Source organism: Zosterops lateralis, assembly GCF_965231275.1.
Source record: "Zosterops lateralis genome assembly, chromosome: 21".
Lineage (NCBI taxonomy): Eukaryota > Metazoa > Chordata > Aves > Passeriformes > Zosteropidae > Zosterops > Zosterops lateralis.
Window position 1 is genome coordinate 2,141,718 of NC_139781.1, and position 18,490 is coordinate 2,160,207.

At 41.1% G+C, this 18,490-nt stretch overlaps 1 protein-coding gene across 1 annotated transcript in view; it reads left to right on the top strand.

The window, feature by feature from the left end:
- The first annotated feature begins 4,209 nt into the window (after positions 1 to 4,209).
- TMEM164 (transmembrane protein 164) overlaps positions 4,210 to 18,490 on the top strand; it is a 29,433-nt gene continuing 15,152 nt past the window's right edge. The window contains exons 1-3 of the mRNA XM_083876418.1: positions 4,210 to 4,676; positions 14,335 to 14,384; positions 15,348 to 15,414. Of these exons, the coding sequence (XP_083732544.1) occupies positions 4,311 to 4,676; positions 14,335 to 14,384; positions 15,348 to 15,414 (483 nt within the window). The 5' untranslated portion in view covers positions 4,210 to 4,310. The remainder of the gene's footprint in view (positions 4,677 to 14,334; positions 14,385 to 15,347; positions 15,415 to 18,490) is intronic.

Sequence of the window (18,490 nt, forward strand, 5' to 3'; positions counted from 1 at the left end):
GACATGCCTCACCATGGTCCTTACACGGACTGCAGGGGAATCTCTCTCCAGCATCTCCTTCACCGACCTTGGCATTTGCAGTTGTTTCTCTCACATCTTCTCACTCCTTTCTTCTACTGCAGTTGCACAGGGGTTATTGCCCCCTCTGAAATCTGTTATCCCAGAGCTGTTGTCTCTGTTGGTGCTGGACACAGCCTTGTCCATCCTGGAGCCAGCCAGCCTTGGACATCAGGGAAGCTTCTGGCAGCTTCACAGAAGCCACCCCTGTAGCCCCCTCGACTATCACAGCCTTGTCCTGCAAATCCAATACAAAGGGATCAGAGCAGCCTTTTGGTATTTTAAAGCATCTCATTTCAGGGGTTATATTAACAGAAATGTTCAAGTGTGTGACTGATATCTGTGCATGTTGATAAATGATTGGGAGGGTTTAACAGAACCCAGGTTTGGCTCAGAAATCTTTGTGAAAAATGGACACTGCTCCATCACTCACTGTAAAGCTGAGGTATCCAACATCTCCTTCCCAAATATCACAAATATCATAAAAATACACTGTGATAACACAATAAAATAACACAATAGATGTGGCCACATAATATTCCGTGATAGAACAAAATGGTACAAATTTAATACTATTTAATTAAGAGATTACACCATGTTACAGTTCTTCTTCCTACCCTTCGTGTTGTTTCTGAGACTGCCATTACATTTGTTTTACATTCTGTTAAATATAGCAGTTCCCTGACTTTGAACACCAAATATCACTGTGGTATTAATAACAAAGGCAAATTCCACACAGAAGGTTAGGGAAGACACAGTGTTCTGAATCTCTCGTGTTGAGGTTCATGAGTAGTGACAGTGTCTCATGATCTGAAATTAATTCTTAGTTTTAAACCTAGGAACTCAGTCATAGCCAAAAGGGTTTTCAGTAATTCATCATGGATGTCAGTGTGCTCAATAAACCAGCAAAACAGAACAAAAATAGAAAGCACACATTCTTCTGCCTGCATATCTATGTAGATTTGGAGTGTACCTCCTACGTATACCAGTCACAGCTTAAATCAACTCTAACAAACAATTAGAGGCTGAGAAAAGTGCTGGTGAGGCTCAGCTTCCCAGAGAAAGAGTTTGGATGGTTCTTTGTAAAATGCCTTTTATTATACTTAGTGATAATATGGGGCTAGTACTGGACATAAAATAAAGCAACTGCCTTAAAAACTGAAAAATGGCTGAACAACACAGGACACAAACACAAAAGGGAGTGTTCTAAGGCATAAATGTTTGCTTGCAGATGTGTGAAAGGAGCAGTCATCTTATTTTCATTAGTTCTCAAGATAACTCAAGTTTAAGGAGAACATATGGATGGAAACTTTAATTTTCTTAAGAGCACATGTGTTTTATAGCAGATCCATTTTTCAGACTCAACAAAAATATATTTCCCCAAGCTCCAAACAACTTCAGATATTGTGTTTACTCATTTAGCACATGAATCTACAAAGAAATATTCCCATTTTCAGGTGCCTCCTCCACCTGTATTGCAGACTGACTGTACTGTTTGACCTCTTAATTTCAACACAAGTAATCAATGTGCAGATGAACTGTCAACTATGATTTTCTTTATCTCACAGCAAACTTTTCTTATTCATGTTAGTTTTGTACTTTCCTCTCCTTTTGCATCCACTTTTTTTTTTTTTTTTTTTTTTTTTTTTTTTTTTTTTTTTTTTTTTATCTATTAATACTGCAGCATTTTATGTAAGGGGAAAGCAGCATTTTATGTAAGGGAAAAACTAAATCTCATAGTGCAAACATGACAGAAATGTGAATCAGTGAGAGGCTGGTTCATGCAGTTGTCATTTAGCAAGTTTCTGCTGATGCTTTACATTGTTTTCAGTCCATCAGGTTAAAAACATGACAACGTGATATGGTTTTTAAACTTCTACTGTGAATGTTTCTAGTTGACATTGACTTATTTTTCAGTATAGTCTAGCATATGTTCTAGCAAAGTTAACTGACAGGGAGAGATATGGTAAATGCAACAGACTTTCATCTTTGTCTCAAGAAAATTCCTTGAGAGGAAATAAGCAATTACACTACCACAAGCCTTGCTTTAAATTCATAAAAAATGCATGGGAGCAACTGAGTCAATAGAAGGAAGTCAGGATAGCTGATGGAAGAATCTTTATGAACCTAGATTTGTAGCAAGGAGAAAAAAAAATCCAACAAAACAGAAAAAAAAAAAAAAAAAAAAAAAAAAAAAAAAAAAATCCACCCTGTAGTGAGTGGCTTGCTGTGTCTGCATCCCCTGGGACCACAGAGGTGTCCTGCATGGCAGCTCATGGTGATATCTATATATGTGTCTATACAGAAATCACTTTGAGCCACTATTGATATCTAACTGGTCTTTTCAAAGTTATTTGTGGAACTAAGCTTTTATTTTTGATTAATCTGGCTCGACAGTTTGGCCAGTGATGGTGCTGTCCTGCTGCTGTCCTGTGGAGAAGGAAAGCCCTGAAATGATCAGGTTGGGGAGAGTGATGTGCTGTGTGCAGGTAGTGTGAAATAAAATCTGTGGGAGACAGCTCTCAGGGGATGTCCATGGCCCTGATTGCCTTGAAATTATCCCCTTAACCTGCAACTCTCTCTGCATCTCCGCAGACCTTTGCGCAGAGTTACATATTTGCAATAAAACCTCTTCGCAATGCTACAAACCAGGAAGCAAACCCTGACTCTGCTGCCTCGGGCACGCACAGCAGTAAATCATCTGAAAGCACAAAGACAGGTGGGGTCTGTGCTCTGTGCAAGGACTGGGCACACCTGGCTCAGGTACCTGTGTGTGACACTGGGCACACCTGGCTCAGGTACCTGTGTGTGACACTGGGCACACCTGGCTGGAGGTGTGTGTGTGTGACACTGGGCACACCTGGCTGTGTGACACTGGGCACACCTGGCTGGAGGTGTCTGTGTGTGACACTGGGCACACCTGGCTGGATATAGCTGTGTGTGACACTGGGCACACCTGGCTGGAGATGCCTATGTGTGACACTGGGCACACCTGGCTGGAGATGCCTATGTGTGACACTGGGCACACCTGGCTGGAGATGCCTGTGTGTGACACTGGGCACACCTGGCTGGAGGTGTCTGTGTGTGACACTGGGCACACCTGGCTGGACATAGCTGTGTGTGACACTGGGCACACCTGGCTGGAGGTGTCTGTGTGTGACACTGGGCACACCTGGCTGGATATAGCTGTGTGTGACACTGGGCACACCTGGCTCAGGCACCTGCCCATGTCCACACCGGAGCTGAGCTGGAGCCCCGCTCGGGTTTGTGCCTCCTCAGCCGATCTGGCTCTATCTGCTGCAACGGCACTGGAAAAACCCGTTTATCGAGTTAAGGTCGCTGCTGGGGCCGGGCACAGGACCGCCGGGCGCGCAGAGCTGTGCCCGGTCCCTGCCCCGCCCGGCCGTGGCACTGAGGGGGGAACCGCGGGCAGCGGCCATGAGGAGGAGCAGCAGGAGGAGGAGGAAGGGGGTCAGCGGGGCGAAAGCAGCGGCAACAGGCGTGAGGGAGCCGGGCCGGGGAGCGCTCGCCCGCCGAGGGAGCCGCGGCCGCGGCGGCGGAGGGAGGCGGAGGGAGGCGGGCGCAGCCTGCAGGAGGGAGGAGCGGGCGGCCGGGCGCAGCCAATTCGGGGGACTCGTCCATTTTTCGGCGTGAGTCAGGCACGTCGGTGGGGTGATGCTGCGGCGCCGGGCAAGGGCCGGGCCAGCCGCGGGGAGCGGCCCGCCCGCCGGGGCCCCGAGTGTCGGCCGTGCCCGCGCTGCCGCCCAGAGCAGCGGCGCTTCCTCCTTCCCGTCCCTCGCCGGGGCCGGCGCCATGGCCGGGGGCGCCGGGCCTGCCGCTCCCTGACACCGCCCGCCCGCCCAGGTACCGCGGGGATGTGGGGCGGGATGGGGGGACAGCGGGGCGGGCTGGGGGGATGGATACGGCGGGATGAGGGGATGGACACGGCGGGATGGGGACAGCCGAGGGCGGGCGGCAGAGCCGGGGGAGAGGAGGGGTCCCGGTGAGGGGTGTACAGCCGGCGGGCTCCCTGCAGCTGCGGCCTCTCCTCTGCCTCCCCCAGGCTGCGGCGTGCGGGGCTCCTGCGGGCGGCGGAAGGGAGCGGGAGCTGCCCGTGCCCCAGCGGAGCCGCGCCTCTCCCGGAGCCCGGCAAGGGACAGTCCTGGCGTTCCGTGCCTGCTCAGCCCGGCAGCGTTTTGGCTTCGATCCCGGCTTGCTCCTGCCCGTTCCCGGAGGAGAGGCACCGTCCCGCCATGTCTCGGTACAGCCTCCACAACCTCCTGGACTGGCTGTACGGCGGGGTGGACCCCAGCTTCGCGGGCAATGGAGGGCCGGAGTGCGCCGCCTTTCTCTCCGGCCGCCAGCGCTTGCTGGAGAGTTTGGTTTTCCTCAGCGTGGGCGCCGTGGAGATCCTGGTGTCGCTGTGGAAGCTCCGGCAGCAGCACCTCCGGGAGCTGGAGAACCTGCTGCAGCAGCCCCAGGCCAAGCAGGAGAGCCTGGGCAAGAACGCGCTGCTGGTGCTGCTCTGCCTCGTCTTTGGGCTGGAGGTGGGGTTCAAGTTCGCCACCAGGACTGTCATTTACCTCCTGAACCCCTGCCACGTGGTCACCATGATGCAGGTAAGGCTTGTGCAGGGTCGCCTGGAGGTTTGCTTTTATCATGTACTTGCGGAACAGTATTTTTTCCCCACCCATGGCCGTTTGTGGACCAAAAGTGCCTAGCAAAAGTACAAATGTCACGAATGGTGTAATTGTTTTAAACTTAGCTGTTTAGTCAGTTGAATTGAAATCTATCAAAAAATCCAAGTCAGATGAAAAGGTGACATTGTAGCTTTAACTAATGTCCGGGTCTCTGGTTGAAAGTGTAATTAAGACTTTCTCATCACTTGTCTTCACCTGGTCCTTGCTTCAAGAACAGAAGGTGCTGTTTTCACTGACAGCAGTGCTAAAATTTGCACCAAATCTAATAAAAGCAACATTGATGCAAAACCAGCTATGTAATTTATGTGCAGCTTTTTCAAGCAAGTGCCTTCTAGGGGTGTGATTGTATTTTGTGAAGGTGTTGGAGAGACTAATTACTCATTGTGCAGATAATGTTGGTTTACCTTTCTAATTTTAGAGCCTGAATAGTAAAGAAACAGGTATTACCTGTTTGTCATCTGTGAGGTGAACAAACTGATGTGGCCTAATACACCTTTAATGACTTGTGGCATGGTTGTTGATGTGTAATAATGTGCAGTTTGTGTAGATTTCGAAATAATGGATACACAGTTACTGAACTGGGCTATCTAAAGCTTATAAGCTGTGTTTGTTAATAGTCCTGTACATATACTTAACTATCTGTTTTGCTGAGCTTGTTAAGGAGTGTGATAGATGTCAAAAATATTATTTTTTTGCTAATTTTGTACTCTCAACATTGAATAGCTTAAAAAATCCACGGTCAGGAATGAATCGAAGAACGTCAAAAAGGCTTTCATAAAAGTTGCCATGATAGCAATGTCTGTCCAGGATCAATAATAGATGGAAATCAGATCAATGGCATTCTGGGTCTCCCATTGCAGTGATGTGAGGTGATCTGGGCTGAATCAGATCTAGCCAGTTGTTGGATTTACACCTGGGAAAATATCTTTTATGGTTATTCCAGTGGTTCGAGGGAGATGAGTTTTATTTCAAGTGGGGCAACAAGCTACTCCAGCAATATTCAAGACCTTTGCAGCAATTAATTTACAGTTCCAGAGATGATTAGTAGGTTATGTAAATTCCTTGGCTGTGATGCAGTGTTTGCTCAGTAATTTACAGCATAGGACATTTCCTTCCCGTGAAGTGATAAGGATTGTTGTGAAATCTGTCTGTCAGTATTGGGAGTGAAGGTATATAAGGGCTGTGTAGAAATAATTAAAATAATACAGCCACATTCGATTTCTAGGCAGTACTCATTGATAAATGGGAAATTTTCCTATTAGTTCTGTGGAGAAGAGGTGAGGATATATTAACAATAGGATTTGAAAGTTTAGTTGTCTTTATATTATGATATTAACAATAATTATTCAGCTGAATGCTTCCACAGACCTGGGGCAGCTAGATCTGGTCATCTCTTTCAATAATGCCTCCTGAAAGGGAGAAGGAGTCTGTTAAGAGTTAAGCTCTGCAATCAGGCATTGCCATTTCTGAATCTCTTTTTGACTAATTATGAAGTTTTTAGAATAAGCCTATGCTAATTACTCACTTGAAATGAGCATTTATGACATTGAGAAGGTGAGCATGTTGGCAAAATGTAGAAGTCATGCTGCTTCATCCTCAAAAAGATGTCATAGAAATAGGCCTGGGCTTGATGTAGAGAAAGAAAATAATGGCAAAACCAATGGCTTTCAGCAGACAATGAAAGTTTGATCCAAAGATAGTTAATGACCTCCGCCAGCAGACAAAAAATACATAGTTGGAATCTTGAAAACATTGTTTTTCTAGCCTGAATTTGCTGAGGGCAACAGATTTGTAAGAGGAAATACATGAACATATAATTTGTCCTTCACTTCTGTTCTTGCAGTAGTGTGTACATAATCCTGCTGTGTCTGAATAATAGAATGAACAAAGCAGAAGGTGAAGAGATGAAATGTGCTACAACAATCAAGATCACTTCAAAGGCAAGCCAACAGTAGCTGTTGGTTAAAGGTCTCTTCTTTCACTCCATTTCTGTTTTCATTTTCTTCAGCTGAGACTGTTTCACCTCAGCAACAAAGACTCTGGGCTCTGAGCCAGAAATATTTGAAACTGAAAATTGTGCTTCACATTTTCCCTGCATAAAAGCAAAAGTCTTGTTCTTAAAAGACCTAAGACTGAAATAAGATCAAAGGAAAATGGAAGTTAGATGTGTGTGCATTTGGGCAGACAGAACTGTGTAATGTAATGGCTACTGAGTTTTAGACATGGGTCTGTTCTGGCCAGGTGTCTTAATTTCTGCCTATCATGCCAACCTGTGTTCAAATATTTTTGTAAATGGGAAGAATTTGTTGCCATCGTGTCGTCTGGCGGAATTACCTAAAAGCCATGGCACTCATTTCCTCTTCTGGGTTTTGGCTTCTTGCTTAGCTTTTGGAGGAAGAAGAATGTTTCTTCACCACTGTCATGCATGCAGCATCATTGAGAGAGAAAATCCTTCAAGTCTTAAAAAATTGTATATATTTTGTAACAAAGGTGAATGGAAATGGGTGTGATTCCTCTGCCATCTGTGGGATGGGGCTTGTTTGTGCAGCAAGGGGAGAGGTCTGTGAAGGAATTCATACTGAACTCTTTCTTTATATAAAAAATGGTCTTTGTGAAAATTATTGGAATACCTTTGTTAAAAAAGAAAACAAAACCAAGCCACAAACCCCTCTCCTTTTAGGACTAGCAATATGATTGGATCAGTGCTGCTGCAGACCTGGCATAAAAAGGAAACATTAAATCTCTGTTCAAAACCTATTTGCCTTTCCATAGCAGGAAACAAAAATCCAGCATATGTTTAAGGAGCCAGGTGTTATATTTTCAAGACATTGATCCTTTCTAGTATTTTAGGAGACGTAATTGTGGTATTGAAATTGGCTGTGTGAAGGAAATCTTTGAAGTCTCTGATTGAGCAGTGTGAGAGGGAGGATTTCCTCAAGAGCTAAAACAGCACTATTGATTTCTTTACAAGCTTTGTGAAGGAGACTTTGAGCAGCAGCCAGAGTGTGCTTGTTGGGAAGGATTGAGAAGTTCTTGTAAACTGTTGCAGATTTTGAACTTGATTTTAGTATTTCTAGGCCTTCTTCCAGAATGGTGGTTTATTACCAATCTTAAAATAAATTTTGTAATTTTGTTTCATTCTAGAAAGAGTTTTGCAAAAATCATCTCTCAGTGCTAAATTCTCAGCTGGTCAGTTGTTGTAATTCTCTTCCAGTTCTTCACCAAATTATTCCACTTCAGCCAGTTAAGCACTGACATTTTTTTTGAATAAAGAAAAGTGTGTTTGTAGGAAACATCTGCTTTGCTGGGTTATTGCTTTGGTGATCTTTTTAGGCAAAGAAAAGTAAACATAAAGGGGAAGGAAATATGAGTTTCACCCAGTTATCTTGGTCTGATGTCTGCATTAAAAAAAAAAAATACAATAATTGAGTGCTAAGTGCATCTACAGCTCAGTAAATACTAAATTCTGTGTTCATTATTTCCAGTTCTAGTTTCTTTAGAGACCTGGATCCCTTCTGTCCTCTGCAAAAGAGGTTACTGTTTTTTGAAACAATGAGCTGTTTTCAGAACTTACATAATAAAGATAGCTTGACTGAATTCTGCATCATTTGGGAATATGTCCCAAAAATATATCTGATTAATTACTTACTTCCTCCTTTTTTTTCCTTTAAATTTGTGTACATGGTTCCTAAATGCTTAGTAATATTTGGAAGAGTCAGTTAAATTGTGTGTTTTGTAATATTCTGTCTCTTCAAAACCTTGAATTAAGGGGCCAAAATTGCCTACAAATACATATACATTTTTCAAAATGTAAGTTTATGAACGTAAGTGGTTTTTGTACAGCTGCAGGTTAACTTGTAATGCTTTTTCTTACAGCTGATGGCTAGAGAGGAAATTCATGCTGGTGTGTGGTGAAAAAGGGCAGATGAAGAAGAATTAAAGCACTGGCAGCAGCAGTGTTTCTTGGTAGCAAGCCTCATTTCTTGCAGAGGAGAGCATTTTCCTTCCAGGAAGATTATGGCAGCCTCAGAGACAGAGCAGGGAAGTGACAGCTCAGGAGACAATCCAGCAGTTCTTTATCCCAGCTCTGCAGTGCTCCAGAACCTTTGGTTCACAACACCAGGACATGCTTGGATTGCTTGACCTGCCCCTGGTTCCCAGAACAGCCATTTTTTTTTTTTTTAATTGTTACTTTGGTCTGAATTTGGTTTATTTGTCTTATTTTTAAGCAGTGATTTTGTTGTGTTTAAAAACCACAGTCAACGGAAGTTTGGAGGTTTTTACTGATACTGCAATTATTGTAGTAGTTTCACATAGGACTGAGGAAAAGCTTTTCTGTGATAGCTTTAACACTGTGTATACTTTGTTTCACCATTGTGTTTATTTTTAGCCAATCCCAGCATATAGTAAAGAAATGGAGAAATATAGAGTGTAGGCAAGGTTTCTTAGTCAGAAATAAGAGTAATTTTTTAATTTAGTATAAAGAGGATAGCAAATGTGTTCTAAGGCTGTGATTCAGTTTTCTTTTTTTAAAGAGATTATGGACGAGCCTTTTTAATTTAAACAAGATTTTAAAGCCAGTGATGTTTTATCCTAAGCTTTAGTCCAGGGACCAGAGGAACTTGTTGTGATGCTGGTGAATGTTCTAGTTCAGGAACTGGAGTCTAAAGCTCTTACTCAAGCCTTTGTTTTGAAGTTGCTAGAATATGGAAATACTCATGTGCTGCAGGCTGTAATGCATTCTTTGATAATTCTCTCCTTTATTCTGAATATTCTTAGGAAAAAAGAATATAAAAAGTAGGGAGTTGACAAGGGATATCTTGCTCTCTAAGCAGGAGTAGGAACTGCATGACTGGAAAGTGTGGATGGAAATGCTTAGCTTTCTCTGACCCCCAATATTTACACTGAGTGTTATCATCTAACGGCCACTAGATGAATGATTAGGTAACCAGATATTGGTTTGTTTTGATGAGATCATCACAGATTTAAAGCAAATATCATTCAAAGTGTGACAAATGTAGTTTGAGCAACGTATTAGGGAGATAAAGGCCTCTTTTTGTTTCTTTTTTCTTCTTCTGTTTAGATTTTTATTTTCAGAACAGATCTGTTAATAATTGTTTCCATCGAGTGTTATGATGTATTGCTGTTGGCTGTTTTAGGATGGATTTTTTTCTCCTATTTGGCAGTTTCACACACCATTCCATGTAGGTTGTTTGTTGGTAGCTCAGACTGATGTTTCAGGAGGAGCTGCCTGAGGCCATTGGGATTTCATGGTGAATGAGAACAGCAGCAGTGACCACACTGGACACCAGGGATATAGATACAGATTCCAGGGGCTGGGATGTCTTTTCTCTCATGATTTCCAGTCTAAGAAACCCTTATTTGCTGTCTCCCTGCCCTGATGTCAGTGCTGACAGTCCCAGTCACAGGTGATGGGTTTTACTGAAGTGTAAATTAAAGTATTGTGGTGTGCTGATGGTTGTACAGCAGCCACAACTCCTGCAGCAATCTGAACCCTGTTCACCAGGAACGAGTCCTGTGCCAGGAGTTTGAAACCTGCAGGGTGTAATGGCACTCCTGTTTCTGGTGGCACTTCCTCAGGGCTTCAGATTGATGTGGTGGATGGCCAAATCAATAGTGTCAGGCAAATTTAATGGTTTGTATTGTAGTACTTTGTTGGTTAGTGAAATGCCAACTTAAATGATCAGGGATACCATGTTGTCTGCCTCAACTTTTCATGGATTGTGTTACCATTTCGTTGGTAAAAGTTGGCTGTAGGAAGGCTGTTACTGTCTTCAGTTTTTAAAGACTAAAAATTTCTGTTGTAAAATCCTACAAAATGAGGAATTCTGAACTGTGGCAAGTAAAAAGGCATTGGTGACTCAAAGCAGAGTAGAGCAGGGTTTTTATATGATGATTTTGCTTTGGTAGGAAACCAATACAAAACATCCTGCTCAGGAGGAAAAGATAGAAAAGTGAATATGCACATGAAAATCTTCTTGTGAACTTGTGTCACTTACAGAGGGAGATGCAAGTTAATCTAAATTCAGTGTAAATTAAATTTTCTTAAGAAATTGGAATTAGGATTTTTTTTTTTAATTCAGCCTCTTTGTTCTTTTACCTCAGATACTTTTTTAATTGTCAGGTTTTGTTTAAGCACTGATTTAAGAATGGGGAATGAAGTAATCCACTACTAGTGAAGGGCTGGTGCAGATAGTAGTCAGAGAAAAAGGAAAAGTAACTTCAGTGACCTCTGAAACACTAATTCCTGAGGTGTGATAGCTAATGCTACTGCACTCATAGAAAGACCTGAGTCCTGTGTCAATAATTAACCCTGAACTCTGAGAAGTCTAGAAATCTTTCACCTAAGACTCTAACAGGGAAGGAGGTGAGTATGGGTTTGCTGAGTAAACAAACCAAGCCTGTGCAAGGAGAGACTAACCTGGAATGTCCCAATGAACATGTATAATTTACAGTATATGAGATTGTGGGGGATGGAGGCTGTTCAGCCTGCTTCACCTCTTCCATCCCTGGGCAGAACTGAGAAGCTGAAGGGTTGGAACCAGGGCCAGGCAGCTCCTTGTGTTTGGTTTATGTAACACAGAAACTACTTTTACTGTGATATTTCTTAAAGCTCTGCCAGAATGTTGCTTTGAATCATGAGTATCGTTAGCACTGGATTAACAGGGGACACATTAATCCCTGAACCTGTCTGACAGCTGCAGTGAGGCAGCAGTGATTTTTATGCTAAAATATTGAATATATTCAACTTGCTCCTGTTTAACAATTAGAATGTAACATCTTTTGGTATCTTTTTTTTTTTTTTCTCCCAAATTTGGCAGTCTGAACTGGTCAAACCGTAGATATGTTTTTTATTTTTTATTTAAATTCCCTTTTAGAAGGCAAGTGATGGCTTTTAAGTGGTAGCTGTTCTATGCTGAGTGGATAGTTTGTACAGAAAGAAATGCTGACTCAAAGCTGCATGATGGAGATGTTAAATTATTGCTTTTTGATAAATGATAGAATGATTGTTTTGAATTTACTTAAAAATTAATTTTAGAGTTGATTGACAAAATCTTTTACATATTTTAAATTGTCCATCTGGGATCTTCCTTGCCTTATTGGGAGGGAAAGTGGATGATTTTTACAAGTACAGTAGAGTACACTTAAACTTACTACCATGAGGTAAGTGTACTTCAGTATATCTTAGCCTTTTAAACATTCCTCTTAATCTCTTCTGCTCTGGAGAGTATTTTGATAGACCTAACTGAGTGAAAAATGTTATTTCAATGGAGATTTATTAAAGCCTATCTCTATCTCTTTGTTCCTTTTGGTTTTAAATTCATTCCAGTTTTGGATGAATCCAGTTCCAGGAATTTTTCACGTTGCTCTGAACATTGCCAGTAGAAATTAAAATACAACCTCTTCAAGTTTTCATTTTGAAACAGTACAAAAAACTAATCCATTTATGATCTGGTTAAGTAATTTCATGGCTGAAATGTTTGAAAAAGAAGGATGTGTTTCCAGTGTGTAAATCAAAGAGGCTGCTCAGGGACAGGTAAATGAAATATGTGCTGCAGGTTGGGGGTTTTAGGGACAGTGTGCTCAGCTACTCAGACATCCCTAAGTGTTCCCATTGCTCCCACCAGTGCTGCTGTGGTGTTACATCTGGAATGGTTGGAATTGTGTGCCTGGCTCTGTTCTTCTCTGGTACCTTTTCAATTGTCTTTCATCTCTTTAGGTTTATGATTAAACAAGATGATCTTTGTTGTGCATGTTTCTGTCTCAGCAGGGCTAGGGCTGGTAGGAGAAAAACCTTTCATGACCAGTTTTGACTGTGCTCTCTGCCTCAGTGTACTGAAAATTAATGTCAAAATTAAAATACTTTTGAGGAGAGCAGAGCAGGTGGGAAGTATAGTGAGATAATTTCTGATTTTTCATTTTCATCTGGGTCCTCGTGGTGGAAGTGAACTCCTGTGGATTGACCAGTGTCATGAGATTCTCTGCAATTTTCTGCCTGAGAGCAGTTGTAGAATCTTCTGGTCCTGTGCTTCTGAAGGACTCAGCCATCCTGACTCTCAGTATTGTCTCCTCTAGGACTTCTTATCTCTGCATTTCCTCAATGCCACACACAATTTTGTACTTTCTCTCAGACCCATTATCCTGCAGTCTTTTACAGATAGTAATCCCTGTGTGGAAGATATTCTGTAACTTTTTTTTTTTTTTTTTTTTTTTTTTTAGTGGTGGAAGGGAAAGGCAGTGGTCAGAACTATGCTCATAATCCAGCCTATCAGACAATGTATATTTTGTAGTTAATTTTTCCCATCCAAAATAGCTAATTTTGTCCATTTGGGGCTAATTCTTTTGTTCTTCTTTCATTTGTAAGGTGAAAATATAACAGGTGACAGAACTGACAGAAGAAGGGGAGGGATATTGAAGTGGTTTCCTGGTGTTTCTTCTAAATTGAAAGCTGAGTTATTCTGCCTTGGGCAAGGAGATCCCATTCCCTGTGCTTTGCCATCCACACTGCCTATGTCTGCTGGAGCTCTGCAGTGCCAGCTGGGCTGGGGGACTCTGAGAGCCCCCAAAACTCAGGAGTTCTGCAGGAGGGCAGAACTGATTTAACTGAGGATTCTTCTGTTTATGGAACAGAGCTGCTCCCTCCTGCAAGGCAAAGGGTTGGATTTCCAGTGTGACAGTGAAAAGTAGTAGGATTATGGGATCAGTGTGGGAACACTTGTGTTGGAGCTTATGAGCTTGTCTGCTGTGAACTGTGTATTTAAGACTGCTGATACTCTGAGCTGAGTAATGACACCCTTTATACAGATCTTTGAAAATCAGATACAAGTGTGGCCTTTAGAATTTCCCTGACATCCACAAAGCAGACATGCCCTCCAAATATTCTCACTTCACTCAGTGATCATTTGTTTTGTTGGTTTGGTCAGTGAAATAAGGTATTGTGACTTTATTTTAGGAACAGCAATACAACTGTGATCCATATTTTTGGTGAAATACTGAACAGTAAACCAGAGTCTCTTCTTTGCAGTAGTGGACAACATAAAAAAAAATTAAAACGTTACTGAGCATTTATGTAGTAATCTCCTCATATCTAGAACAAGACTTGCTAACATAAAGTCTTAACAGTTACTGTGTGAGGTTTTGGCACTGGTGAAGGGAAGGACAGTGGTGATGTTGTTGTAAATGCTGATATTTAACACAGCAAGGACCTCACCATGATTGAGGGAGCTGCTCTAAAAGATTGGTGATACAGTAATCTGGTTCTTGAGAGACCTTTATAATGACCTTTTTATAATAATCACTGGCTCGAATTTGGTTTCGTAGGCACTGGCAGAAGCTGAACCCTCACTGCTGCTCATACTGCTCACATCTTTTTATATGGAGGTAATGGGAGACCTTTTGATTTGGTAAAGACTTTAAGTCTTTTCCAGCTCTGCTGTAAAACATGTCTTCTGGCAAGAAATGATTTGTGATGTACAGAACTGACTGGGAAAGATTTAGAAAATGGATTCTAAAAGAGGTCACTGTCATTAATTTAAATTTGTTTCTGACATTTCAGATTTTTCTCCTTGCCTGTCCCCCATGTCGGACTGCAATGATTCTCTTCAGGTAATGCCTCTTCCTTACTGTATTTCTGTCTACTTGTACAATGTATTTTAGAAATTAATCACAGCTTAATTTATAAAATACTAAGGGAAATAGCAAGTTGGAAAGGCATATTGGTTGGATTGAAAACTGACCCCTTGAAAAGGTGTGAAAAGTTTGTCTGCTGTCCAGGAAATCTTTGCTAAGACCAGTTGTAGGGCAGAGGCCACAATATTTGTTGTTTTTCAGAATGGATATATCTATTTTCTAACACGCTGACAGCATAGAAATTATATTTGAAAATCTGTTTTAAAATTTTCCTCCTTTTAAGTAACTTTTAAATTCCTCAGAGTTTGACAGACAGTGGTGGGAGACAGTTTGTTCTTTACTTTGTGTCTGATGTAAAGTAGACTGAAACAGTTCTGATACTAATTTTCTGTTGCTGTGATCAACAGTAGTTTAGAAAAAGATGGCTAAAAGCTATAAAATTACAGTGTATAATACTACTTCCCTGCCTTGTGCTTTGCTTAGGACTTGCTGTTGCATTTTGAAAAATGTAATTCTTTTATTTAAAGGACTTCTTTCAAATTCTTAAAGCCTTACTTTGAAGCTGTTCATGCACAGCAGTAAAGAGCAGTAAAACCCTTTATCAAAGGTGCTATTTTAAGCTCTGTAAGACAAATGAACAGCAGAATTCCAACTATTTAGCAGCTTGCATCATGGACAGGATTATGGGCAGTCCAGGCTTTCTAGGAATCCAAAGCTCATTATAGAAAGCAGTCCTACTTTAGAAAATTCTTTAAGTGTGTATTTAAAGATAGGATTTTGTCCAGTTTGGTTGCATTTAACGGTGACTTCATTCAAATTCAACCCAAACCATTTTTGAAATGCCTTGCTACCTTTTATTGAAGAGGCACTACATAAAATACCTGAAAATATTACATTTTATTTCCATCTATGAAAACAATATCCCCTCTCTTTTGCAAGGTTGCAGATGCACATGCTGAATGGGGCCCTCTTAGCTCTGCTGTTTCCTGTTGTTAATACACGCCTGGTGAGTGCACTGTGGTTTTCCTCCTCCTTTTCTTATTTATTTCTCAAAGATTATCTTTGGAGAGATGTCAGATGTTTGCTTTGCTTGGCCTTTTGAAGTTCATTTTACCAGGCTGCAGACTCCTGGTCACTCTAGTGGAGCCAAAATTGCAATTTTAGATTTTTGGATGTTTGTAACTCAGCACTGCTGTATTGAGTGTTAATTCCATTCTGGCCACTAATGGAGGGAAAACTTGGCTTTGAAAGAGGCTTTCACAGGTTAACCTTGTGGTCAAAATTCAGGCTGACTTTCAGGCTTTTCATACTCTATGTAAATGTAAGATTCCTCAGGCCTGGAGAATACCAAATGTTGTTGTTGGCTCTCACTCCTCTCCCCCAAGATTAGGCACAGCAGATACTTTTTTTTCCCCATACAAGTTTTAAAACCTGCTGTAAAACTTCAGTCTCCTGGACAAAAAAAATTAGCCTGTTGGTGTTCCTAGTGAGATTCTTAAACCCATTGAGAGTTACAGGTGAAAAAAGCTATTTTGAGTGTGAGTGGAATGAAGTATTTCTAAGGATTATTTCAAGAGCTGTTATCCATACATATGTAGAGGGGGTATATATGTATGTGCACATATGACTAGATGCTTTTAGTTTTTTTCATGTGATTTATCTGCAAAAATCTGTTGTTGCAGCTATTTTAATGTCTGTTTCAAGACAGATATGAGTACTTTATATTTAAGCAAATTATGTCCGTAGTAGAGGGTGAATTAATATTGTTACCAAAATGGTTGTGGGCTTCAGACTCCATTTCAGGTTTTGTTGGTGGCTCTCCACTTGCAAGTCTAAATTAGATTAAGTATGAACTTATCCTTATGTGCAGTTTGCAATTACATTTTATTAAAACTTGGTCCTGTTGAAGAGGCAACAAATTAATAAAACAAGTGTTATTTTACTGATAAGGAAAACACTTTTTATTTTGTATTTAAAACCATCTAGTTTTTAATTAAATATAATCTTAGGCATGACAAAATTGGTCTGGGTAACCTTTGAAGAAAAAAATGTTGAAGTATTTAATAAATCATTAGCTTGTATTTTCTCTGCCATTATCACAGATCTCATTCATATTAGGGCACTGATGATTAAACAAGGAAGACATAGACTGCTTATAAATTCTTTCTTGCAATTGGGAACAGAGTAGCCAAAAGATACTGCCCAAGAGTAAATATTTTTGGAATAATTACAACTTAGGATATTTTTGGCCTAACAGCTGCTTGCCAGGCTTTTCACTTTTCCATGTTTCTTCTGGCACAGGATAACATGGGTGATGTTGTACAGCCCTGCCTCCATCCAGATTCTTTCATGGCACACGCACATTCTGCTTCACAACTCTCGCTGTGCTTTTAACACCAGCTTTGTCCTAAAAGCAGGAAATATCTCCTAAAATATAGTAGGAATTAAAAAAAAAAAACCAACAAAAAAACAAAAACACCAAAAAACCTATCAAATTTTTCTAAGCTGACTGCTCTGGTTTTGTAATACCTAAGTGAAGAACTTTTGATTCAGTCATTCAGAATGAGAGGCAATCATTGCTTCAGCAGATGATGGGAATCAGGATTTGGGATGTGTTAATTTGTTCCAAGTAATTTCCAGAACGCCTCTTACATTTTGTGGCACAGTCTGTTAGGGTTATGTGGTTTTGCTACCAATTACATTATTTAATGAAATATAAATGTCTTTTTGTAGATATGCTTCAGTGTCAAGTTAACCTGAAGTAGAAGTTTCTGGCATAATTTCATGGTTTCCATTTTCTTATAATGTATCTGCTAATTTATTTTTTTGTTTGTTTTTTTAGAACCTCAGTAATTTCAAATTTTTTTTTCAAACAATAGTGTATTGCCAGTGAAAATGGAGAGTTGAGACATTCACTGAAACTACAGTAGAAAGTTTCTACCTTCTGTTATTTTAATCTTTCAGTCAAACTGTGCTAAACAATGCAGTTAAAAATCTTGTTGGAATGTAACAGGCACCTGGGGTAATGTTCCAGAAAATGTAGCCTGAAAGGTGAGGTCAGTCTGTTCTGTTCTTTCCAAGAAAACATTTCCCTGCCTTGGCATGAGGTTGAGGTACCAACAATTAACAGATTTAAGCAACAGATGCAGCCACTTGTATTTGTTTGGCACCTAAATATTGCAGTTATTTGCTACATTCTTTGCCATGTGCTGATGGAATTAAATTCTGTGCTTTGGGATAGGCACTGGATAAAAATAAAACTGTTTCTTGTCCAGTCAGTACTTTTGTGAGTTCTTCTTACCCTTTCAGAAATAAAGGAGAAAAAGATGCTGAGGGAATTGGCTTGTTAGGCTCCCAACAGGGGCCAGTAAGGCATAAGAGGATATACAAGAGCAGAAAGATTTCTTTTAATTCTGTATTTATATTCTGTGGCACACAGTGTAGGTCCTGATAACCTGGCTGTGCATGTAAATTCATTTAACTGCCACAAAGGCTCCAACTGTTTGGACAGTAACTGGGTTTGCTTGAGCTTTCATGTTGCATTAATCAAACTTTAACAAAAAGTCTTTCCACTGGTTTAAAAATGGGGATTTTTTGCAAGCTGATGTCCTGAAAATGTTGATATAGATAAAGTAAAATACAGGACATGTCCCCAAAAATGTTGGATACATGGGTGTCAGCTCACATGGCTGATATGGTGCAGTTCTAATGCTTCCAGAAGCTGCTATATTCTATTCTTAGAACTATTTAGCCCGAGAGGCGCACATTCTAAATCTGTGTTGGGGTCAGAATCATACTCTGAGCAGGGCTGTGAGTACATCCCATCATTGGCTGCTGTGCTGTTGATTTTTAGAGCAATAATTCACTGCAGTGCCTTGCCTGTGCTGGGTGTGCCTGCACAGCAGGATGGAACAGGCTGTGGTAGCACATTGTCATCTCCAAACTGGCTTAATCTGTCTGGCACCAGGGAAAACAACAGCAACAGCAACAGTGGGGGCTGTGGAGAGATTGGGCTTGGGTGGCTGGGAGGTGATAAAGAGCTTGTGCATATTCGGGCACTTACGCATGCTGTGTGCATTAAA